Below are 26,759 nucleotides of genomic sequence, written 5' to 3' on the forward strand. Positions count from 1 at the left end.
TTTCAGATGCCACCAAGAGAAGCCCAGGACGTAAACCAGACAATATAACAGAAGGGGTTGTGGCAGGAGATTTAAACATGTTCAGCACCCTGAGATAAAATATATATATTCTTGAGGCCTCAGAACTTTGAATAAATTGCTAAGAGAGAACAGAGCTTCAAGACAAAACAGCCAAAGGAAGAGAACTCTTCAGTGTGAAAGATAAATTTTAAACCAGTGAGACCCTTTTATGAGGAAAAAGGAAGCCAGCTGGCCTACGACAGAGTGCCTATATGGTGTATCCGATTCAAGAAACAGCCGGAAATGTGCACTGTTTTCCCCCATTCCATTTGAATTAGAAGCAAATTGCCTGAGGCTGCAGTGTAACCTATTCTAGGTTTCTGGAAGCACCCAGGACATGACAACTTAACCAGTGGGAACACTCTCCTCTCTGGATAAGACAGAGAGGAAAGTTTGAAAAGATAAACAGAGAAGGGGAACCAGGGTGTTTTTACATGAACAGATTATTCATAAACATTTTAGGTTCATATCCTTATGAGGGCAAAATGTACTGTCTCAATTCTCTGAGGGTTGAGAACCTTGGTTTGTGAAAAGTGACAAGGACTGTGAATCTTTCAATAGCATCATCATGTTGCCCACAGGAAATATGTGTTTCCAGGAAGGGCCACTGTTGCTGAAAAGTTCATAGAAGTGATGGAAGAGCATTTAAGTTCCTGTGGAGACCTCCTTCTATCCTTCCATCTGTAAGCTGAGTGTCCATGTCATCCTTAGCCTCATAGGTGACTTCAACATCACATCAGCTGTAATCTGAATTGTAGAGAGTTAGATGTTGGGTACTTAAGATGGAATGATTTTATTTTGTTTACCGTTCCCTAAGAAGAGACCATTAGGAAGAAATCCTCACTGAAATTTGGCCTAGTGGAAGGAGCACAGGCTTGGGAGTAAGAGGACCTGGGTTCTAATTCTGGCTCTGCCACTTACCTGCTGTGTGACCTTGGAGAAGTCACTTAATTTATCTGTGCCTCATTTTCCTCATCTGTAAAATAGGGATTGAATCCTCCTCCCTCCTGCTTAGACTGTGAGCCCCATGTGGGACAAGACTACACCCAACCTGATTATTTTGTATCTACTCCATCGCTTAGTGCAGGGATTGGCATAAAATAAGTGCTTAAGAAGTATCATAATTGTTATTAACAATTACTTGAAAAGGACTGGAGGAAAATTACACCAGACTCTGAGCTCCCAGACCTCCAATCCAGCCCTGCCTGTTGTCACACTTATTCAGATCTTCATACTGGAAGAAATAGATCCAGTATGTAGGCAATTTCATGCCAACTGTAAACGAGGATTCAAGTGGTCCTTTTAGAAAATCCCACAAGTATAACTATTCCTTGTCAATACTTAGTCTTCACATTACCTTAGAGCTGACAGTAGGAATAATGACCACAGCATTTCAATAAGAAAAGCTAGTAATGTAACAAGCCAGCAAATCTGGGTGTTGATTTTAACTTTTCAGTGATAAACATTTGGATCTTTTGCTGAGATTAACAGCTCTGTGCAGAAATCAACTTCAGAGTCCCTTTCTATCTCTGCATTCAGAACTGCAGAATCGTCTAATCCTCTGGATGGAAAGGAAGTCCATAAGTCATTGGTATCACCGTCATCCTTTTCTAAATGAGTACCATCAGAGAATATTCTGTAATACCTGAGGTAACCTGTTCTATTCACTAAATATAAATTGTGGTTAAAACATTCATCTTATATCCCATTGGCTATTCTGCCCTTGGCTCTCTCGATACAGTTTGCTTCCCAGTTCCCTTCCAAGCAGTGATTTCTTTTACCCCCAAATTGCCTTGGTCATTTAAATGCTAGACATTCCAAGTCCCCCTGCCAACTTGGTATTAATTTGAGGAAGGATATCTCCCGGGATTTACTGGGAAGGAGGGGAGACAAGAGGAGGCTGTCTGCTCTTCCTGACCCTGTGACTGGAGGCAGGATAACAGTCACCTTTTTGTGGTATTTCAGCCCTCAGTGATGTCAATTTGGTACCCTCCCCTGTGACACTGCCTCTCAGCACAGGTTTGCAAACCACACTGAGAGGGAACCAAGTTTGATGAGATTTTTTTATGCTATTTGTTAGATACTTACTACGTGTCAAACACTGTTCTTAGCCCTGGGGTAGGTGCAGGATAATCAAGTCAGGCACAGTCCCTGAACCACATGGGACTTATGATCTAAGAAGGAGGGAGAAAATCCCTATTCTGCAGTTGAGGAAACTGAGATATGGAGAAGGTGTGACTTGCCTAAGGTCGATACAAGAAGGCAAGTGGCAAAGCTGAGATTAGAACTCAGGTCCTCTGATTCCCAGGCCCTTGTTTTATCCACTAGGCCATGCTGCTTCCATCTTTGACTGCATCCTCAAAGACCATGGAGCAGAAAATTGAACTCAAAGAGGAGGCTCTAATTATTCACTGAGATTATTTTGGAGGCCAGCTTCTTCCACTTTGTTCATTTTCTAAAGATTCAGGGTTTTTGGACAAGTTCCCTGAAAAAATGTCTCTTTCCCCATTAGCAAAAGGATAATGTTCCTGTCAGGTGCAGAGAAAGAGGATGCTGATTGAAAAATCAAAAGATTTTGTTCTCCTGGATAATGGCTTTGATTCCAAATCATACTTTCTTTGAAGGTAAGAGAATTGGTGAATGGAGTGTTGTTTTCTTCATTAGTTTAAAAAATGTTCATTTTTAACTAAACTGGATAGGCTATGAAAGTGATGATTTTTCATTTAGCAGAGTGACACGAATTAAGGTGTAAAATATAGATATCAACCTACATTTAATACTATAAATGCCTTTTCTTTCTCATCACACCTTAAAGACCACAGTAAAAAAGGCTCAAATATAGACCTCCATCACAAAACCAAATCTTTTCATCTCTGGTTAATTGATGTAGCAATTAGAAATACTAATACAAATGGAAACCATGACAACTCCGAGCAGACACCTAGATCCAAATCATTTGCATGAAAGAAGAAATGCTTCTGGGCTCAGAATTTTTAAACAATTAACAGATTCAATTAGTCTATCCCTCCAAACTGTAATGGTTAATAAGTGAAAAGTACAAGTCAGCATTGATTTTATTTTCCTCCCTGAATTTCAATAAGGAACTATATAAATAATGGGTGAATTGGTTTGCAGACTAGCAAGTCAAACTGAATAGCACTATTTCAGAGGATTACTGGAAGAATCTTGGGGCATCACAGTAAAATAATCTATAGGGTGATATGAAGAACAATAATATTGACATAATAATAACAACAAATTTGCTATGGACCAAGGATGGTAATGGATAGATACATTACATAATTCCTCTTTTACAAATGAGGAAGCTGAGGCATCGAGAAGTTGAGTGATTGCCTAGTGTCAGTAAGCAAGTCAAGTGCTTAGTCTAGTGCTTTGCACACAGTAAGTGCTTAATAAATACATGAATGAATGAATGAAAAGCAGATAGTGGAGCTGGGATTAGAACCCAGGTCTCCTGACACTCAATCTTAGTATCCAGCATTTTTCTGAAACTGCTTTTCACAATGCATTTTATCAGTGCAAACATTTACTCAACTCAGCTGCTGGAGTCACCTACTTTAATTTTCCCCTCCTCCATCTGTGATATCCAGCGATACTCTTAAAAGAGAAAAGAAATGAAGTTAATTGGGGAAGAGTGCCTAGTTTTAATGCTTTTCTGAGTAATGTTTTAATACTCATGCTTTTCTTAGTAATATGCCTATCTTTTTGCCTCCTCTGGGCAAGGAGACTTCTCACATCACTCTGCAGAATAGACAGGGTAATTTGGCAACCTGATACCTTGAGTTCTCCTGCTGTAATTCTAAAGAACAACAGACTCAGTTTGGCTCTGTACATCCTGTCTAAATCCAGGCTTTGTATCTTGAGTTGAAGTTATCATGGAACATGTATAATTCCAGGCTATCAAATTGAGAAGAAACCAATCAATCTTTCAAAGTCAAATTGGAAAATGTCTATGTCCACCTAAGGAGCATATTGGTGAGCTTCTGTGGAAAAGGAGGAAGATAAGAGAGACTTAGAAGTGATCCATTTCAGTTAGGGTGAGAAGTAGCCAATTGGAAAGATCTCTGGCTATCTGAGGCCCTCTTCCTCCGTAAGCCATCTGGATCCAGGGAACACAAACATTAGGAATCACTCAATTGTAAGTATTTATTGAACCCAGAACTATACTAAGTGCTTGACTATGGCTTGTGCAGGTTCAGTAAAATTTGCTTAATCTCAGTCATAAATAATGCCCAAGTAGAAGAAAGCCACTGAATAGTAAAACAGGAGAGCAGCCTTATTTAACCAGACTTTTGCTACTTTGAATGAAAGTATCCACTTTAGTTATTTTAGCTTGATTCACCCAGGAGGGAGTTATTGAACTGAAGTTTAGATAGGGTATTTTAAGCAAATCAAACATAATATAATGACATTTAAGTGCTTACTATGTGCCAAGCACTGTTCCAAGCAGTGGGGAGATACAGGGTTATTAGGTTGTCCCAGGTGAGGCTCAAGTCTGAATCCCTATTTTCCAGATGAGGTAACTGAGGCACAGAGAAATGAAGTGACTTGCCAAAGTCACACAGCTGACAAGTGGTGGAGCTGGGATTAGATCCCACAACCTCTGACTCCCAAGCCCATGCTCTTTCCACTAAGCCATGCTGCTTCTCTAATATCCCCATGCATTTGGTATTTAAGTGCTATGTACTAGGTGTCCCTCCAGGTCGCACCTTGAGAGCTGCTAGTACTCCACCAGTCTCGATTGTGAGGAGAGTCAAGCAGAGACATACCCATTCCATTCCTAGCTTGGGCAGTGGCTAGTGAGTGAAGGCAATCTGCTACAAGTAAGGAAATCACTGTGCTGGCAGCAGCACCATGGGAGAGAGTAGAGGCAGAGAGACTCATTTACCTTGCAGAAGGAAGCAATGTAAATCACTTCCATATTTTTATCAAGAAAACTTTATGGTACACTACCAGAATGATTGCAGATGGAGAACGGTGCTTTGGAGAGATGGGTCCTTGGTATCGCTTGGGTCAGATAACTCGATAGCATAAACAGCAAAAACAAATGTGCCAGACATTGTACTAAGTGCTGGGGTGGATACAAGCAAATCGGGTTGGACATAGTCCCTATCCCATGTGGGCTCACAGTTTCAACTCCCATTTTATAGGTGAGATAAATGAGGCACAAGAAGTGAAGTGATTTGCCCAAAGTCACCAGCAAAGTTGCAGAACTGGATTAGAACCCATGACCTTCTGACTCCTGGGCCGTACTCTTCCACATGCCATGTGCTTCTCTGATCTGTATAAAGTCTACTAACACAGAGCTCAAATGAAAGTCACCTTTTGTAACAACTAAGCTTGGTATTTAGCAGATATTAGTTACAAGTAATTTCACCTTGTTGCTACAGTGTGATGTTTTCAAAAACTTATTGTGAAAAATAAATTTGGACAGCACACCTCAGGAACCCATTCAGATTTCTAAAGAAGAATCCAAAAATAATTCTTTGGTGGATCCTATGAAATCTAATACTTAGGCTGAATTGTCTTCTGGAACTCAACTAGCCATACAATGTATTTAGCTATTTCCATTTGGAAATACCTTACCACATTCCTGGATAATTAACTGCCATTTTTAGATGTTGCTGACAATCAGATTAATCTTTGGAAAATAGGACTGCCTATATCCATCCTGATGATAAAAATGTCAGACCATACTGTCATACTTTAACCTCACTTCTGAAGTGTTCTGATTGTTTTGCAGCATAGGACTTTCATCACCTGCAAGACATTGCTTACTGATAGGGAAGCAGAAGCACAAACAAGCTAAGGGGTCATAGTCATGCAGTCCTCTAGCAGCATATTAATAACTCAGCTTTTTCCTTCCACCTATCTGGACACTTCCTCTTCCCTACAGAAGCAAACACTCTGTGAGTCTAAGGAGGGAAGTCCTGGGTGCAATGACCATGACTGGAAATTAATAATCAGTTGTATTTATTGAGTGCTTACTGTGTGCAGAGCACTGTACTAGCATGTGGGAGAGTACAATTAATAATTGATAGACATTGTTCCCCCAACTCCCTCCCCTTCATATTCCACAGTCCACCATTTTCCCCACCTTCAAAGCTTTCCTAAAATCACATCTTCTCCTAGAGCCATCTCTGATTAACCTGTTTCCCCTATCCTCCCTTCCCTATGCATCAGCTATACTTTTGTCTGTGTACCCCTTAAGCACTTTGATACTCACCCCATACTCAGTGCACTTATGTAGATATCCTTAATCTCTACTATTTCCTTTAGCCATAATGTATTTTAATATCTGACAACCTGTAGCCTGTAAGATCCTTGAGGACAGGATCATATCTACCAACTCTGTATTGGTACTTCCCAAGTCCTTAGTATAGTATTCTGCCTCCAATAAGCACTCAGTAAATACTATTGATGGATTAACATGGAGGTACACTAAGAGATTCAATGGCAGGAAATGGAATCCAGGTATCCAGACTGATAGAAAGATGGGAATTTGTCACTAAATCTTCCAGAAGCACAAATTGTGGTAAGAACATAATACTGGTATTAATTTTAACCTACCTTCTGGACAGCCTCAACATAAATACAAAGCCTCTTGGATTCAAGTATTCCCTTGGATAATATGTCATGTTTGCCTCTATTCAGGATTTCTACATACAGTATTCAAACTACTTGGCCCTCTGAAATTTGCAATGAGAAGGAAGAGATCTTTGTATACTTTATATATTTATTTCAGCACAACAGATTTTTAGTGCATTAAGTGAGATCACAGCAGTGTGAACCGTGAGCATAGTAGTAAGAGACAAGACCTTGAGGCAATACTGAAGAGAAGAATTAAAAGCCACAGGTTTTATGCTGTGAGAGACAGAGGATTTTTTTTCATGGTATCTGTTATGTGCTTACTATGTGCCAGGCACTATACTAAATACTCGGGGTATATACAAGCCAATCAGTTGGACACAGTCCATATCCCACATAGTGTTGCTTATTTTCATCCCCATTCTTCAGATAAGGAAGTGAGCACAGGGACATTAAGTGATTTGCTGAAGGTTACACAGCAATAAATGGAAAAGTGGATTAGAACCCTGTTCTTTCCGACTCCCAGGTTCATGCCGATCAATAAGCCATGCTTCTTCTCAATTAACAGACTGACAGAACATGTGAAAGTGAAAGAACTCTGCCCATGAAGGAGAAATTGAGGCATCAAAATGGGAGTTGTCACTGGGAAAAAAAAAAGAGGTGGCAAGCAATATAATTAAAATATGGGCATTTTACTAACTGAATGGGTAAACCTACAGCAGATATTAGAAAAGACTATAAAATCTGTACTTAAATGGAAGGTATTAAAATAAGCTTCCTTGATTGAAAACTGAATTACTTAATTTTTCTATCTGCCCAATGGTTTCCAGTTTCCCTTTCTTAACTGCAATTGAGGTAACTGAATATAAAGTATGTTTGAAACCAGACCTAAACAGCCTTTTCAGGCACAATTTTTCCAGCTGTTATGCACCTTGATATGCCTGTAGCCTGTAAGCTCCTTGAGGACAGGAATCACATCTACCAACTCTGTGGTATGGGACATTCCCAAGTGCTTAGTATAGTGTTCTGCCCAAACACCACACAACCCCAAATGTCCACTACAAGGAAGGTGAACTTTAATCAGCTATTTATGAATATGGATTCATGGTTCACCTATTTTAGCAAGGTTTAAAAAATTATTACCCAGAAGAAACTAAGCTGCAGAGCAAAGTAACAAGTACCAGCATACCCACATTAGAGCCATATTGAGATCTAACCATTATGCTTCAATACTTCACCCCAGTTTATGGTCATCCCATGATATATGGAACCAAAGATACAGTCTTACGTTTGACACTTTGAAGCTCCAATGCCCTAATGCAAAATACAAATTCAGGTCAAGAGAGTATGGTATTTCCAAGACCAATTAAGTCTTGTAAACAGGAATTTATAAAAATGATTGAAGATGACTTTGATGGAGACACGAGTTCGAAGATGTGAAGAAGTGTTCAAGGAGTGGGCCTGTCATTACTGAGACAAGGGGAAGTTGGACAAATTCTTCCCTAAAATTGAAAATGGCAAAACAGGTTTCTAATTTGCAGCTTTCTGCAGTTTCATAATCATACAACCCCTCATGCAATGAATTACATTAACAAAAATGAAATAAAAGCTTAGTGCTGCTTGGTATAATAGTAGTTAACACCCAAAAAGCCATTATTTTTCTAAAGCATTGGAATGCATGCCAATTTATAGCATGTGTGTCTAAGGTGGAAAATACCCATGATTCAGCCATTTGCAAACTACTTCCACTTTTTTGAGGAAGACATCTCAGCTGTATAGTGAGGAACATCTGTAGCTCTTCTAAACAAGCACACAATGGTCAGCTTCCTCTGGGTTATAGCAAAGAGTCAGTCAGTCCACTGTGGTCACTGGAAATTTGAAAGCAAGTTTACTTATAGAGGCTTCCAGTTACCTTATGATTTATATGAGGATTAAGAGACCTTAGATGATTTAGTAAAGTCTTCTGTTCCTTGCAAAAAAGGCTAAGGATTTGAAAATGAATCTTCACATTCCCAAAAAAAAATGTTGGGCATTAATAATAATTACAATAATCATGGTATTAGTTAAGCTCTTACTATGTGCCAGGCTGTGTTCTAAGCACTGGGGGATACAAGCAAATAAGGATGAACACAGTCCTGTCCCACATGGGGCTCACAGTCTTAATCCCCATTTTGCAGATGAGGTAATTGAGGCACAGAGAAGTTAAGTGATTTGCCCAAGGTCACACAGCAGACAACCCCAGTGCTTAATACAGTGCCTGGTACATAGTAAGTACTTAACAAATACCACAGTTATTATGGGAAGCAGCGTGGCTCAGTGGAAAAGAGCCTGGGCTTTGGAGTCAGAGGTCGTGGGTTCGACTCCTGGCTCTGCCACTTGTCAGCTGTGTGACTGTGGCAAGTCACTTAACTTCTCTATGCCTCAGTTACCTCATCTGTAAAATGGGGATTAATTGTGAGTCTCACGTGGGACAACCTGATTACCCTGTATCTACCCCAGTGCTTAGAACAGTGCTGTGCACATAGTAAGCACTTAACAAATACCAACATTATTATTATAGAGAAGCAGCGTGGCTCAGTGGAAAGAGCATGGGCTTTGGAGTCAGGGCTCATGAGTTCGAATCCCAGCTCTGCCACTTGTTGGCTGTGTGACCGTGGGCAAGTCACTTCTCTGTGCCTCAGTTCCCTCATCTGTAAAATGGGGATTAAGACTGTGAGCCCCACGTGGGACAACCTGATTCCCCTATGTCTCCCAGCGCTTAGAACAGTGCTTGGCACATAGTAAGCGCTTAACAAATACCAACATTATTATTATTATTATTATTATTATTATTAAGCCTGGTGTGGGCAGGGATTGTCTCTATTGCTGAATTGTACTTTCCAAGTGCTTAGTACAGTGCTCTGCAGACAGTAAGCTCTCAATAAATATGATTGAATGAATTAATTATTAAGTGGCAGAGCTGGGAAACAGAACCCTGGTCCTCTGACTCTCAGGCCCGTGTTCTACCTATGCACTAGGCCATGTTGCTTATCATTAAAAAACACAAATGCAGATATTTGTCACTCAGGCCATGTAAGACATTCCTTGGATATTTCTGCTCTTACAAATATTCAGTGCTAACTCTACTAGGTGATTCATAACCCCAAACCTTAGTGCACTTAAGAAATGATCAAGTGGAAAATAAAGCAGTGAAAATAGTAAGGTTTTTGCAGCATCTGAAGTGGAGTAGAACAGCCATTTTAATAGACTTGTCTGCCTCTGAATTCACTCATGGCTTGGACTGGATGGATTTTCTTCTGTGCTGAGCCTTTTCTGACAGCTGCATAGATTTCCTCTGGCTTCTCTCTCTTAATCAAGGGCTTTTTTGCAGGAGCCTTCATTCTCCACATCACCACAGGGTGCCGGGGTCCAGTCGGACTCTGGATTTTGATGATCTTAGTTGAGGCAATATAGGACATCTTCACCGTCTGTACGACAGCATTCATCAAGTTCTTGGCTGCCTGGATGAGTGAAGTTACACTATCCAGCTGCAATAAGAAAGATGTTTGTTAATCTAGGGAAATCAATTGCTCTCAAATTACAATATATTGACAAATTGAAATAGGAAAGTGGAAATTGCAAAGTTCACTAAAACCCCTCATTTTACTGATGTCTATCATTTTTCAAACATGTCTATCTAAAGGCTGTGAGCCCTTTAAGGAACAGGGGCTGTGTCTGACTTGATTAACTTGTGTCTACCCCACGTTTTGAACAGTGCTTGCCACATAGTAAATGCTTAACAAATAAAATATTAATCATGGTAATAATTTAATAAGCTCTCACCATAGTTGACCTGGACAATCAAGCCCCAAAGCCATCAGGACTCAAAAACCATTATTAGACAGTGATCTGCTGTAGGTGTAAAAGAGCACTCTAGAAGCATGTTATAAATGAGCTAATGGGATAACACCACTTCAGAGGTGTGATTTGCACTATACTCTCCCAAGAACTCAGTATAGTCCTCTGTTCACTGTAAGCACTCAATAAACACATTTGCTTGATAACAAGAGGCATTTGTTTGCTTTAAAAATTTGTCTGGGAGGCCTGTCACTTCTTATTCTTAGGCAAAGAGGTTAAAGTAGATTCCAACACAGTGCTGCTTCCTTCTCCTAATCATATGATGTATTCTGATGCCAGACTAGTGCCCATCGCTTGTATCACCCTACTGGATTGGGCAGTAGTCAGTCACAGCATTCCCTCCCCTCACCCCCCACCTTGGACCACTGCTGGCCCAAGGAATTTTTTTTGGTCTTTTTTTAAAAAGAAAAAGAAAACAAGCTTGAGGTTTCTTGTTTCATCTCCTCTGTCCACCTCATGGGAAGATGGACCTCAGAAAGCACAAATCCTCTTGAGTTCTCTGAGTTCTCTGCGCCACACTGGAAAATTCAAGTCTGGTCCCTGCCCTCCCACAGAACCAAGCATGCCAGTGGTGTTTGGTGATAGCTGGTGTTGGGGTGAGAGCCCTCTCTGCCACTGTGGAGATTAGCCTGGGAAAATGTGCCAGGATAGGGGAAGAAAATGCATTTTCCTCTTTTCCCTGATCTGGAGTCCAAGAAAATGAGCCGGGACAACAGGGGAAACTCTTCTTGCCCTTGTGTTCAGCCTGGGTTACCACTTCCCAAGCTTCATAAAAAATCTTGCCTAGCTCCTGCTCACAGGATTGTGTGACCTAGAAATTCAAACTCCAAGAAGATCAAACATTACCATTAAAAAGCATGGGATTGTCACATCATCTTGAAAGATTTTGCTTGAATAACGCTTCATAGAGCAACATGCACCAAACCACTGTGGAACCCTCTGCTGTCACTAGGAATAGCCAACCTGTTCATGAGATTTGAAAATGAACCCATACACAGCAAAGTCTGAGCCTAATTACTGGGATCATTACACTGATGTCATCTTCAATCAGTCAATCGTACTTATTGAGCATTTACTGTATGCAGAACACTGTCCTAAGAGATTGGGGAAATACAATATAGCAATAAACAAACACATTCGCCACCCACAGTGAGTTTATAATAATGGTAATAATAACAATATTCTGGTATTTGTTAAGCGCTTGCTATGAGCCAGGCACTGTACTAAGTGCTGGGGTGGAGACAATAATAATAATAATGTTGGTATTTGTTAAGCGCTTACTATGTGCCAAGCACTGTTCTAAGCGCTGGGGTAGACATAGGGGAATCAGGTTGTCCACGTGGGGTTCACAGTCTTAATCCCCATTTTACAGATGAGGGAACGAGGCACAGAGAAGTTAAGTGGACTTGCCCACAGGTCACACAGCCGACAAGTGGCAGAGCTGGGATTCGAACTCATGAGCCCTGACTCCAAAGCCCGTGCTCTTTCCACTGAGCCACGCTGCAGGAAATCAGGTTGGACAGTCTCTGTCCCATGTGGGGCTCACAGTCTCAATCCCCATTTTACAGATGTGGTAACTGAGGCACATAGAAGTTAAATGACTTGCCCAAGGTCATACAGCCGACAATGGCAGAGCTGGGATTAGAACCCATTGACCTCTGACTCCCAGGCCCGTGCCCCATCCACTACCGCCATGCTGCTAAGTTCTCACCTGTTCCGCCATGGACCCCTGGCCCACATCCTACCACTGGCCTGGAATGCCTTTCTCCTCAAATCTGCCAAACTAGCACACTTTTTCCACTTCAAAGACCTAGTGAAAGCTCACCTTTTCCTCTGATCCCCCTCTCCTCCCCATCAACCATCTCGGTCCCTTTGCTCTACCCCTCTCCCTGTCCCACAGCACTTGTGCAAATATTGTACATTTTTATAATTATAATTTTATTTATTTTTATTAATGATGAGTATTACATTTATAATTCTATTTATAATGTGCTACTGATGCCTGTTTACTTGTTTTGATGTCCGTCTCCACCCTTCTAGACTGTGCAGCCATTGTGGGTAGTGATTGTCTCTGTTGCTGAATTGTACCTCTCAAGTACTTAGTACAATGGTCTGCACAAAGTAAGCACTCAAAAATTATGACTGAATAAATGAATAGTATCGAGGGCCGCATCTGGCCTCACCCCATTGCTAAATCATTTTTTCTTACAGCTGGAAATGAGCTCATAAAGTCCAAGTGACATATTTACAGAAAACTTCTGATATAGTAAGTAGCATGGGCCTATTGGATAGAGCCCAGGGCTGGAAGTCAGAAGGAGGCTGGGTTGTAATACTGGCTCCATCATTTCTCTTCTGTGTGACATTGGGCAAGTCACTTAACTTCTCTAAACTCAGTATCTCATCTGTAAAAGGATTATTAAGGGCTGTAGCCAAAGTTGGGCAGGGATTGCATCCAACCTGATTAGATAGTATCTACCTCAGTGCTCTTAGAGTAGTGCTGACACATTAGTAAGTGGCCTAAAAAATACCGATCTTTATTATATTATTATTATTATTATCATCTGACTGATAGATCATCTTCCAACCCAGATTTCACTCAAGGGCCAATACTCTTCCTATCTGATTCCCTACACGAGCAGGTGATAACTACAGAAATCTGGACCTATTCACTCCAAAGAAGGGCCTCCATCAGACTGTTTTTCATAACTTTTAGATTGTAAATCTCCTCAGGCCCCGAGGCCAAGCCTTATTTATTCTGTATTGTATACTTCCCAGGGCTTTGCCCACATCAGGCACATTACAAATGGAATAATAATAGAATGAATAAAAGATGTGAAGCTCCCTCTAGACTGAAAGCTCATTTTGAGCAGGGACTGTCTCTGTTGCTACTGTTCTATTACATTCTCCCAAGCAATTAGTACAGTGCTCTGCACACAGTAAGTACTCAAGAAATATGATTGATTGACTGATTGATGCATGACATTGTCCCAAGGTGAACCTGGGGGTACCGACCATCTCAAGGTCAAATTGCTATCTTGTGACCTCCTGAGCAACTCGGAAGTTGAAGGGTGGAACACCGCCCCCACAACCAAAACTGCCAGATTGACAGTCCAATGTGTCCCTGTTCCAATCAAATTGGGAATGGAGGAGGGGGGAGGGCAGAGATTGGGATAAACTGAGGCCGGAAGCTGGAATGGCCTAAGGGCACAGGTGATAAATACCTGCCACCTCTAATCTTCTGTGCAGAGGAACATGGACTTGCAGCAGCCGGCTTGCAGGTCGCCTTCTGTCCAGAGCGTGAGAAGGCTGCTCTGCCTGCACCAAGTGAGGATCCATGGTGATGGGTGAGTGTCCCATCCTGCTGAACGCTCGTGGGGTCGGAAGCCAGATGCTTTACCATGGGTATGTAACGTTTAAATGGATTTGATATCTAAGTGGGGTACCTCTCCAGTGGGATGTGGAATATGGTGGGAGCTAGCCGCCTCACCAAGGGCAAGTAGTACATAAGTGGATGTGATGTCTAAGTGGGTGCCTCTCCAGTGAGAATGAATATGGTGGGAGCTAGCCACCTCACCAAGCGCAAGTAACCATAAGTGGGTAATGCATAACTGGGGTTTACCGCATAAGTGTATGTAACTAATAAGTGTATGTAACTCATTGGTGTTTAACGCATAAGTGTATTTAACGCAAAGGCTGGATTCCTCCAGTGGTGGGGCGAGCACATGGTAGGAGCCAGCCGCCTCACCACGTTGTGAGTAAATCATAAGTGGGCTCGGGTGTCCAGCCACATGCAAGTAACATACCAGTGTATTCCTCCCGTTAGGGAAGCTTTAACATCATATTGTCTTCAAAAGGGAAGAAAGTGTCGTGTCTAAATAATGAATTAATTCAATTCACCCCGCGGAATAAATTCTATACAAAACTCAGGTTTTCCATTCCCCGGCCTCTCTCTCTGTCGCCACACCGATTCCGAAGAGAACCTGTCCCTGGCAACGGGTGACAGACTTGCACCAGAACTAAGGCATTAACCACAAGGAAAAGCCTTGAAGTCCTTGATCTTCAGGTAACAACACTGCCCTTCCTCTGTGAGGAGAACACCTGGCCACATAGGCAAACACCTTAAAAAACCAGGGCAAAAACCCACTTTCTCACCATGTTGGAAACAACACTTAGACTGAGGAAGTCAGATAATCATCCTTCAAGTATGGTGACTCGAAATACCAAACTGACTTCAAACATCAGAACACATGGCCAGATTGGAGTGAGTGGAGGATGCCTCTCTCAAAAGACCAAGTTTCTGCTGTGGAAGAGGATATTGTACTCTCCACAAAGATGCTTCACGTCTTTGAAACAGAACTTGGCATGAAACTTGATGTCTGCCCAGATCAAGCATTGTCAAATGTGAACAGGGACACAGGCTAATAATGGAGGTGACACAGGCTAATAATGGAGCTCTCAAACCAATTAAGATTACTGAGGTGCAGATTGAGAACTGATGATGCCCAGGTTTTGGAAAGCCCCTTCTCGGCTATTAAGACCTTCATAAAAACTCCAGGCCACAACCTCTGCTTAAACATCAGGGCAATGTTGGGAAGACCCTATTCACCCATCTCCTGTGTCAGACTCTGATACCATAATCTTTACAAAAGTCCTTATTTGCCATCTTTTCCTCTCCTAACCTTCCCGGTCATTTCTAAGTACATTGCTTTTTTTTAGGGTAAATTTTCAGCCTGGGGCCAAAACTTGGAAGGTTGAAAGGAAGGGAAGGATTACATTTTAAATAATTCCCTCCTCAGCTAATAGTAACAGGAAACTCAATTTGCACCACTTTTCACCAGGTTCCTAGAATGGAAATAACATCTCAGGGTTAGAAGAAGCTCTTGAAGCTTGTCATCTTACAAGGATAGGCCAGATCCTGGGGAAGGAACAATTTCAGCATTATGCCTACGATGCCCTACTGGTCTTTTCCTGCAGATCTGGACTTCAAAATGCATCAACCTGGTAAATAGAAATCTCCACCAATGTTCTAAATGGCTTTGAGCCCTTAACCAATCTCATAAGGCAAATCTATCTTCACGGCTTGAACCATGAGCTATTTTCTGTAACAGAAGATCAAGCTACACGAGAACCTACCATCAGCCTCCAAGTCCCTTCTATTGTACTCTCCCATGCGCTTACTGATTGACTGATTGATCAGCCTACCACCACTGGTGCAATGTTTACTGAAACACAAATCCTTATGGGGCTTGTGAAGAGAAAGGTAGATAGGAGGAGGCCTATCTGCTCTGGAACAATGAATTAAAATGGGTCGTTCATAGCTTGAGGAACAGAATAAACATTTTAAAGATGAAGTGAATCAAAGTCTTAAAAAGAATGGATTAGCAGCCAATTGGTGAGGACCACATTCAGCATATAGAGAACCTCACACACCAGTGCTTGAAGGGTTATTCTTCTCCAGAAATCTCAGGAAGACAGAGTCAAAAATAACAAGTCCTACAGTTGGCAATGTATTCATTCAATAGTATTTATTGAGCGCTTACTATGCTCAGAGCACTGTACTAAGTGCTTGGAATGTACAATTTGACAACTGATAGAGACAATCCCTACCCAATGATAGGCTCATAGTCTAAATGGGGGGAGACAGCTAAGCAAAAAGAGAACAAAACAAAAACAAGACATCATCAAGATAAATAGAATCAAGGAGATATACACCTCATTAACAAAATAAATAGGGTAATAAATAAAATATACAAAATGAGCACAGTGCTATGTATGAGCCTGGCAAAGGATAGCCTTCACTGCACATGATGTAGAATGGAGTATTAATAATGGATAGGTCCTATCAGCTACCCCACATAAGTGTAGAGGTATCTCAGAGACAAAGGGGAGACTAGTTAATTTTTTTAAAACTTGATAGTTTTAAGCAGGACAATGAAGCCTAGTACAGACGTAGTAGTAGTAATAATAATAACGGCATTGTTAAGCACATACTATGTGCTAAGCACTGTTCTAAGCACTGGGGGATACAAAGTAATCAGATTGTCCCACATGGTGCTCACAGTCTTAATCCCCATTTGTCAGATGAGGTTACTGAGGCCGCAGACAAGTGAAGTGACTTGTCAAGGTCATACAGCTGAAAAGCGGCAGAGCTGGAATTAGAACCCATGACCTCTGACTCCTAAGGCCATGCTCTTTCCAATGAGCCATGCTGCTTCACTAGTAAGAGTAGTAGTAGTAGAAGTAATGTTCTAATCCTGGCTCTGCCACTTGTCAGCTGTGTGGACTTCGGGCAAGTTACTTTACTTCTCTGGGCCTCAGTGAACCTCATCTGTAAAATGGGGATGAAGACTGTGAGCCCCACATGGGACAATCTGATCACCTTGTATCCCCCCAGAGCTAAGGAACAGTGCTTTACACATAGTAAGTGCTTAACAAATGCCATTATTAATGGTACTTACTGAGCACATACTGAGTTCAATGGGCTGTAGTACTAAGTTTATGCTCTATAATTTCCCCTATCTGCAATTCATTTTTCTGTTCTCCCTGTAGACAGTAAGTAAACCCCTTGTAGGCAGAGATTTATTGAGCACACAGTAAGTGCTCAATAAATGCCACTGATTGATTGATGATTAACAAAAACATGACACAAGTTCCCTGTGCACAAAGAGCTTTTCTTCAGGGAAGCAGCCTGCATAAAGGATAGAGTACAGGCCTGAGAGTCAGAAGGTCATGCGTTCTAAACCCCACTTCATCACCTGTCATCTGTTTGACCTTGGACAAGTCATTTCACTTCTCTGGGCCTCAGTCCACCTCATCTGTAAAAATGGGGATTGAGACTATGAGCCCCAGGGGGGACAGGGACTGTGTCCAACCCGATTTGCTTGTATCCACTCCATCACTCAATACATTGTAAGTGGCACATAGTAAGTGCTTAACATATGCCACCTTTATCGTAGTGGGGGAGAAAGGCCAAAAAGTATTTACAGGCAATAGAATCAGAATAAATGATTTAATATAATTATGTGCACAAATGATTAATGTTGGGGCAAATAAATTTATAAAATAAAATTTTAGTCTATGCCCCACCCTATAAGGAGCACAGAGGTAAATGAACAGAAATAAAGACATTTCAGAGAACTCTTAGAGGATGTCTTTATTCCAGTTTCTATAATAGTTCTATATGTGTTTGGACACTCATCCTTACTTGAGATATGAATACAAATTGAGCCTGAGTCAGATTCAAATTCTTTGCAAAAGTCCTTATTTGCCATCTTTATCTTTAAAAGAGAAGATACCATACTTAATGTAATAATAAGCCTGACAATTTCTATTTTAAAATGAGACTCCATTTTGGATTTTGGATGAGTTTAATGAAGCTCCATCTTTGATTTTGCTGTTAAGTCTGCCTGGACATAGCCTTTTTGAATGACGTTGCTAAAGGCAGAAAATCCATCCAGGGCACACCATTATATGTGGCCAAATTTGACTTCAGATTCCCCAAATGAACTTGGAAATTTTAATCCACAAGATAAAGAAGCTAATGCTTTCTTAGAAACCATTGTGATATTATATGTGATTTATTTATTTACTTTGTATATAAGTTTGCTCCTGAATATTAGAAAGGCAGTCCTACCAGATTTAATAACGGAGGCATATTACTTGTTTTACCCCACTCCTCTATATAATGCTCTTTAGAGATATTTGTTGATAGGTGTGACAGTTTGCCCAGACCTATAGGGCCCCAGGAAGGGTCAAACTGCTTGGGTGAATTGCATTCCTTTTTGTTATGAGGCACACACTTTGCCGAAAGAGAAATTCATTTATAAGTCCTGTCAATCAAGCTTGGAATGGCCAATTCACCTGGAGACATCTTTTGGAATCCAGACAATTTCGGGGTGGGCTGGGACAATGAGGGAAGTCAGAAGAAAGTTTTAATAGAGTGGTAGACAGAGGAATATTTCTCTTCCCACTTGGCTCTGAAAAAGTTGGTGCCTTGGTTGACATGATCCAAGAAGAAGTACCACAAGGAAGGTTTACCAGAAAGATAATAAGTGGGCATTGCTAGTGTGGGGATAATTCTGATTGCAAAAATAATATGTGGCTGATGAGGTCATCCCTAGTCTGTGAGATTGTGAGTCCCATGTGGGACTGGGACTGTGTCCAACTTGATTATCTTGTATCTACCCTAGTGCTTAGTACAGTGCTGGGAACATACTAAGCACTCAACACAATAATCATTCCCTACACTGATCTTCAAGGTCTTTAATATCTAGAATCATTAATGAACACCCTATGTGAGACAGTGCCCACAAATACAACACTTAAAACTCAAAGAAATCTGGGAAATCTCCTGAACAGATATTTAATTTGTGATAGTGATAGCTTATGATGCTCTATTTTTAAGAGATGTGAACACATTAGCAAAAATGCCAAAGCAAAAATAAATAATTATGACCCAAAGGTGCTCAATAAATACAATTGATTGATTGATCAACTAGATCATTATTGGGAGGAAAAAAAGGCCAAATATTTTGCTTCTTAATAAACCTCTTTTACCTGCTTTTATTTTGCATTCAACACACTGTGCCTTTTGAAATACTCTCCAAAAAGTGAATTGCTGCTTCTATATGTAAACAGATTCCTTGCTACCTCTTTTTCAGCCAGTTAAGTATCCCCTAGGTTTGAGATGACTGAGCATTTCTAGTTTTAAATGATATATTTATTTGTAACCTTTTCAAGGATTTCAGGTTGGATACATAATGTATCTAATTAAATTTGCTTCTCAGGAAGCAGACAGCTAGACTGTTGTCCTAATCTTTTAACCTCAGCTGACTCTTTTTTCATTATTCTATATCTTAGATGAAAATCTTGTAACTAAAGATGAAGATCTCATTCTAAAAAAAAAACAAACTGGCATTAAAGAATCTTAGTGACTATATGGAATTGAAATATTTTTGCTACCCCAAAATTAACAGTACAGCAAACATAACAGCAGAGCCCAATTTTCCAAATAGGGAATTAATACTTATCAGTTGTCAGTAAGTTCAGTTCTTATATCTAACTAACCAAAGTGCTGTTGGTAAATAGTCTAAGTGATGACAATCTGCTTCCCTACTCCCTGCAGACTGTGAGAAGCAAGGTGGGAAACTAAAGTTAAAAAAAAAGTAAAAACCAAAAATGCAGGAAAATACTGAAGAAATCTAACATTCCCAAAAGAACGGTTCATAAAATAAAATGATGTGCTCAGTCATAGCCAGCTCCTGTTGAGTCATTTTTCAATGCAAGTAAAAAACAAAACATGAAGTGGACCCCACATTGCTCTTATCCAAGACCATTTATATTTGAACTGCTCTAGAATGATCAAACCTTAACAATTATAACAGGGTGGCTCATCAAACAGGGATCCAAGGTTTGCTGAAAGTACTTTGAAGCTGCCAGAGAGATAAGATCAATAATCATACCATGTAACCCATTGTACAGCTCAGATTTATATGTTCAATACCCTTGATTTGAGTAGTGAACCTCTTAGAGGATGTAGGGGGATTAAGAAGTCACAGAGGTCAAAGACAGTACACAGATCTGAACACAGGCTAATTTGCATAGTTAAGTGCTTTAGATGCTTCTTTCCTTTTTGTGCCTAAAAGAATATCTGCCTAAAACATAATTCCTATCTTCCCTGGCTCCCTTTGTCTCCCAGAAAAGAAGCCAAAGTTAAGACCCATCAGAGAAGAGGAAGAAAAATTGAACCCTTATTTACACCTTTTTTCATACAAAGCACCAAGTATTTTCTAATCCTTCAGCTAAAGGAAGCTTATTTAAAGTGATATGGGGAGAATTGTGGTAAATCAATTGATCAATCAATCTTATTGAGTGCTTACTGTGTGCAGAAGACTGTACTAAGCATTTGGGAGAGTACAACATAACAGAGTTGGTAGAAATGTTCCATAAGAAGCTTGGTAAATGCTTGCTATGTGCCAAGCACTGCACTGAACTAAACGCTGGGCTAGACTCAAGATAACGAGGTTGGATACAATCCCTGTCGCATGTGGAGCTCACAATCTAAGTAAGAGGGAGAAGAGGGCATTGAATCCCCATTTCACAGTTGAGGAAATAGGCCCAGAGAAGTTAAGTAATAATACAGCAAGCGATAGAGCTGGGATTAGAATCCAGGTCTACAGACTCCCAGTCCCATGCTAGTTCCACTAGGCCATGAATTATATGCAGAACATGTATCAGTGTGTTCTGTCTCAGAATAATCTGAAAGTCCTCTAAGAATTGGGGTCAAGGGGCGTAACTCCTTTGAAAAATATATGATGCCCCAGTTTCTAAATCTTAGGAATGAAATGAAATGTTCTGGTATCATTATTGTCTCAACGGTGATGTGGGAGAAAAGGTCAGAGAGTAACAAGAAAGAAAGATGCTTTGGAAATCATTTTAGGAGTAGCCTGGAGCATCAGAATGCTGTTATCACTGATATGAGGTATGGACTATGTCAGGCGTAAAAAAAATACATCTTGAGGAAAACAATTAAAGTGTACTTGAAAGGCCTCTCTGCTCTGTGGGAGCAAACTTTGTATCTAAACTAGAATCAGGTTTTAGAAGCATGGTGTTTTCCAAAGGGTAAAAATGTTTAAAAGTGCGGCAATTTTATTCTCTTATTCAAGATCAGAAATCTCTCTCATCTTCCCATGAAGGTCCTCCAATTGAAAACAATCTCCATGCCTCCTGTACGAGAACTGCACGTCACTCTCTCAAAGTTTAGGCAATCCGGCTTACCAGAGAACAGCTTCCCAAAACACCTAACAAGGAGCTCTGGGCCCCCAACTGCTTGGGGGGGTGTGGATGCGCATGGGTGTCGGGGTTGGGAGAGGTGTCAGAAGTCCCCTCTTCTAGCACTCAAAGGGCAATGGTATGCCATAATGTCAATGTGTTTGAAGCAAGAATAAGGACTCCTACATATGTGTTTAGGTAGTCACCCTGGTGGAGGTGACTCACTGTTCTGAGGTTTGGGTAGATTTCATTCATTCATTCATTCATTCATTCATTCATTCATTCAAATCAACACGATCAGGTCTGAGCTCCCCAAAGTCACCCCTCCGCCTCTCCCCTCCCCCCCAACAACCCCCTCCCCTACTTTCCCATCCTTCCCTGCAGTATCCTCAGAGGAGATCTCCTCCCTCCTCGCAAGTGCCACCCCCTCCACCTGCGCCTCGGACCCCATTCCCTCTCACCTTCTTAAAACCATCGCCCCTGCCCTCCTCCCTTCCTTAACTTCTATTTTTAACCACTCAATCTCCAAGGGCTCCTTCCCCTCTGCCTTCAAACATGCCCACGTCTCCCCCATCCTAAAAAAACCCGCTCTTGACCCCACTTCCCCCTCCAGTTATCGTCCTATCTCCCTACTACCCTTCCTTTCCAAAATCCTAGAACGAGTCGTCTACAATCGATGCCTAGAATTCCTTAACTCCCATTCTCTCCTAGACCCCCTCCAATCTGGCTTCCGTCCCCTCCACTCTACCGAGACTGCTCTCTCTAAGGTCACCCATGACCTCCTTCTTGCCAAATCCAATGGCTCCTACTCCATTCTGATCCTCCTTGACCTCTCTGCTGCCTTTGACACTGTCGACCATCCCCTCCTCCTCCATACCTTATCTCACCTTGGCTTCACGGACTCTGTCCTCTCCTGGTTCTCCTCTTACCTCTCTGGCCGATCATTCTCGGTCTCCTACGCTGGAGCCTCCTCCCCCTCCCATCCTTTAACTGTTGGAGTTCCTCAAGGGTCAGTTCTTGGCCCTCTTCTGTTCTCCATTTACACTCACTCCCTCGGTGAACTCATCCGCTCTCACGGCTTTGACTACCATCTCTACGCAGATGACACGCAGATCTACATCTCCGCCCCTGTCCTCTCCCCCTCCCTTCAGGCTCGCATCTCCTCCTGCCTCCGGGACGTCTCCACCTGGATGTCGGCCCGCCACCTAAAACTCAACATGAGCAAGACTGAGCTCCTCATCTTCCCTCCCAAACCCGGTCCGCTCCCAGACTTCTCCATCACCGTGGATGGCACGACCATCCTTCCCGTCCCACAGGCCCGCAATCTCGGTGTCATCCTTGACTCGTCCCTCTCGTTCACCCCACACATCCTATCCGTTACCAAGACCTGCCGGTTTCACCTCTACAGTATCACCAAGATCCGCCCTTTCCTCTCCACCCAAACGGCTACCTTACTATTACGGGCTCTCGTTATATCCCGGCTAGACTACTGTGTCAGCCTTCTCTCTGACCTCCCTTCCTCCTCTCTCGCCCCGCTCCGGTCTATTCTTCACTCCGCTGCCCGGCTCATCTTCCTGCAGAAACGATCTGGGCATGTCACTCCCCTTCTTAAACAACTCCAGTGGTTGCCTATCGACCTCCGCTCCAAACAAAAACTCCTCACTCTAGGCTTCAAGGCTCTCCATCACCTTGCCCCTTCCTACCTCTCCTCCCTTCTCTCTTTCTAGCGCCCACCCCGCACGCTCCGCTCCTCTGCCGCCCACCTCCTCGCCGTCCCTCGGTCTCGCCTATCCCGCCGTCGACCCCTGGGTCACGTCCTCCCGCGGTCCTGGAACGCCCTCCCTCCTCACCTCCGCCAAACTGATACTCTTTCCCTCTTCAAAACCTCACTTAAAAATCACCTCCTCCAAGAGCCGTTCCCAGACTGAGCTCCTCTTCCCCCTCTACTCCCTCTGCCATCCCCCCTTTACCTCTCCGCAGCTAAAGCCTCATTTTCCCCTTTTCCCTCTGCTCCTCCACCTCTCCCTTCCCATCCCCACAGCACTGTACTTGTCCGCTCAACTGTATATATTTTCGTTACCCTATTTATTTTGTTAATGAATTGTACATCGCCTCGATTCTATTTAGTTGCCATTGTTTTTACGAGATGTTCTTCCCCTTGACGCTGTTTAGTGCCATTGTTCTTGTCTGTCCGTCTCCCCCGATTAGACTGTAAGCCCGTCAAACGGCAGGGACTGTCTCTATCTGTTGCCGACTTGTTCATCCCAAGCGCTTAGTACAGTGCTCTGCACATAGTAAGCGCTCAATAAATACTATTGAATGAATTCATTCATCTCATTCAGTAGTATTTATTGAGTGCTTGCTGTGTGCAAAGCACTGTATTAAGTGCTTGAGAGAGTACAATAAAACAACAGATACATTCCCTGCCCACAATGAGCTCATAGTCTAGAGACTGTGGATTAGTAGTGGGTATATTATATCTTGAATAATATAATCCCTGGGAAGGATTATATTAAATTTTATTTTTGTTACTTCATTTATGTCAGACATGAGGGTTTATCATGGGCTTGAGAAACATATTAAATATCCAAATGTTGATTTTTTAGCTACCAGGAGAAAAGAGTAGCTAAAATATTTGCACTCAAGTGAAACGGTTGGTGCTGCTTATTGTTAAAGTGTTCCTATTGGGCAGTTTCTCTATTTAGCTGGGGACATTTTGCAGTTTATGACTCTAGGGCTACATTCACTCGGCTTCTCAGATTCAGCTCCCACGAGCTTGCTTCCTTTCCTCCAAATACATGGGTAGAATGTGATTGTACAGTGGATCTCATGCTGAATCTTAATTGTAGTTTTAGGAGCACCATTGACTTCTGTGCTTAAAGCCATTTGAATAACCTGCTAAAACTCTGCATTAACAGTCTCTATTTTCTAATTTTCATTATGTGTCTGACAATAGCCTCTCTTTTTGCAATGCAGAAAACATCTTATTTCCTTTACTCTATTTTTTCATAAAGAAACAATCTTTCTCCAGTGGTTAAGAAAAAACAGCTGATCAATAATAATAAAAAGTTCCAACAAATAAAGGAAATAATCACAATCTACATAACCAGGAGGCAGAAAACAGGTCTTTCCATTAAACCCTGAGCAAATCCCACAGTCAAGGAATAGTTTGTCCTAAAAAAAAAAAAAAACCCTTTACTTCCATGAACAAGAACAGCTGCTACTGTTAGGCACTAAACACTGAATGCTTTTAAAATGCAATGTTTAAGAAAATGTTATATTTCTTGCTCTAATCTTAGCAAGAGTACACATATTAGCAAGAGTGCCCCCGCAACCCTGGTGTCATCCTTGATTCTGTTCTCGCATTCACCCCACACATCCAATCGTCACCGAAACCTGCCGGTCTTACCTTCAAAACATTGTCAAGATCTGCCCTTTCCTCTCTATCCAAACTGCTACCTTGCTGGTACAATCTCTCATAATATCCTGACTGGATTATTGCATCAGCCTCCTCTCTGATCTCCCACCCTTCTGTCTCTCGCCGCTTCAGTCTATACCTCACTCGGCTGTCTCGATTCTCTTTCTACAGAAACGCTCTGGGCATGTCACTGCCATCCTCAAAAACCTCCAGTTTACATGAAGCAAAACTCCTCACTCTTGGCTTCAAAGCTCTCCATCTCCTGGCCCCCTCCAACCTCACCTCCCTTCTGTACTTCTACAGCCCAGCCTGAACAATCAGCTTCTCTGCTGCTAACCCCCTCACGGTCCCTCATTCTTGCCTGTCCTGCTGTCGACACCTGGCCCAAGTCCTACCACTGACCTGGAATGCCCTCCTTCCTTACATCTGCCAAACTAACTCTCTTCCCCTCTTCAAAGCCCTACTGAGAGCTCACCTCCTCCAGGAGGCCTTCTCAGACTGAGCTCTCACTTTCCCTCTGCCCCTCCTCTCCTCCCCATTCCCCCTACTCCCTCCCTCTGCTCTACCCTCTTCCCCTCCCCACAGCACTTATATAAATTTGTATATATTATTACTCTATTTTATTAATAATTTGTATATATCTATGATTCTATTCACTATTTTGTTGGTATTGATGCCTGACTATTTGATTTGTTTTGCTGCCTCTCTCCCCCTTTTAGACTGTGAGTCCGCTGTTGGCAGATTGTCAGTGGCAGGGATTGCCTCTGTTGCCAAATTGTACATTCCAAACACTTAGTACAGTGCTCTGCATACAGTAAGCACTCAAAAAATATGTTTGAATGAATGAATATTAATGTCAAAATGCTCAAAGGTGAACAATAAAATACAGACAGATAATTTCAAAGTTCACAATTACTCTTCAAATGACCTTCCACAGCTAATATATCATTCAATTTTTTTTGAAGTTGCTTTCTGTAATTCTCTGCTTTAGGCATTATGAAACTACTTTGCATTGTTATAATCAAAAATGATAATTTATTCCCTTTGGAGAGGATATCTGATTTTGCAGGAAATGGAACCTATATAACAAATGTACAATTCTATAATCTCTCTTCAAGAAAGCATGCTGTTTGCTGCTATCTTGGGAAATGCAAACTGAATAACCTTTGTGAATCTGACTGGACATGAAATATGGATTCAGTGGCAGAGAAGTGAAGAGACCCAAGGATCGCTTTCTTCACAGATTCCTGACAATTTTTGACCAATTCTCCGTATCACCTAAACCAGTTCAGAGAATATAGCATTGCCAGAAAATTGGAAAAATGGCTAGATTTTTGCAAATCAGCTCCCTTGTGGTATCTAGCATCTTTCAGAGTGCATTTTTCAGACCAGAACTGCATGCAAGTTTCCAGGTGTGAGTTACCAAGGTTTTCATGATCTTCTTGAGATTTCTGTTCCATGAAAATCTCTCCATTTCTACTCTCTGTATGGCATGCCCCAACTGTTCCACTAAAGGCCATTTTATCTGACATTTTGCATTGGTGCCTCTTTAAAATATGTCTTCTCTTTTGTGGCAAGTGGGAGGGCATGGGCCTGGGGTCAGAAGATCTGGATTCCAATCTTTGCTTCTCCACTCGCCTGCTGCATGATCCTTAGACAAGTCACTTAACCATAAGCTCTTTGTGAGCTGGGATCATGTCTACCAACTCTATTTTATTACACTTTCCTGAGCACTTTGTAGAGTACTCTGCACACAGTAAGCACTCAAAAAATACCACTGACTGATAGATTCTCTCTGTTTCAATTTTCTCATCTTTTAAAATGGGGACTCAGTTCTTTTTCCCCACCAGACTGTGAGTCTCAGTCCCAGTCTGCTGCATCTATGGTACGTACCCCAGCACTTGGTAAAATGCATGGTGCATAGCATAGCAAATACAGCAGTTATAATTACGATTCTCCCATTTCAACTCATCGTATGGCATCTTCTTGGGTAACCCGGTACTGT

At 41.8% G+C, this 26,759-nt stretch overlaps 1 protein-coding gene across 1 annotated transcript in view; it reads right to left on the reverse strand.

The window, feature by feature from the left end:
• Positions 1–9,890: 9,890 nt before the first annotated feature.
• The window catches only part of CTNNA3 (catenin alpha 3), a 1,377,490-nt gene continuing 1,360,621 nt past the window's right edge, over positions 9,891–26,759 (reverse strand). The window contains 1 exon segment of the mRNA XM_039911548.1: positions 9,891–10,196. Coding sequence (XP_039767482.1) covers positions 9,909–10,196 — 288 coding nt within the window. The 3' untranslated portion in view covers positions 9,891–9,908.

This window comes from Ornithorhynchus anatinus, chromosome 3, assembly GCF_004115215.2.
Source record: "Ornithorhynchus anatinus isolate Pmale09 chromosome 3, mOrnAna1.pri.v4, whole genome shotgun sequence".
NCBI classification, from domain to species: Eukaryota; Metazoa; Chordata; class Mammalia; order Monotremata; family Ornithorhynchidae; genus Ornithorhynchus; species Ornithorhynchus anatinus.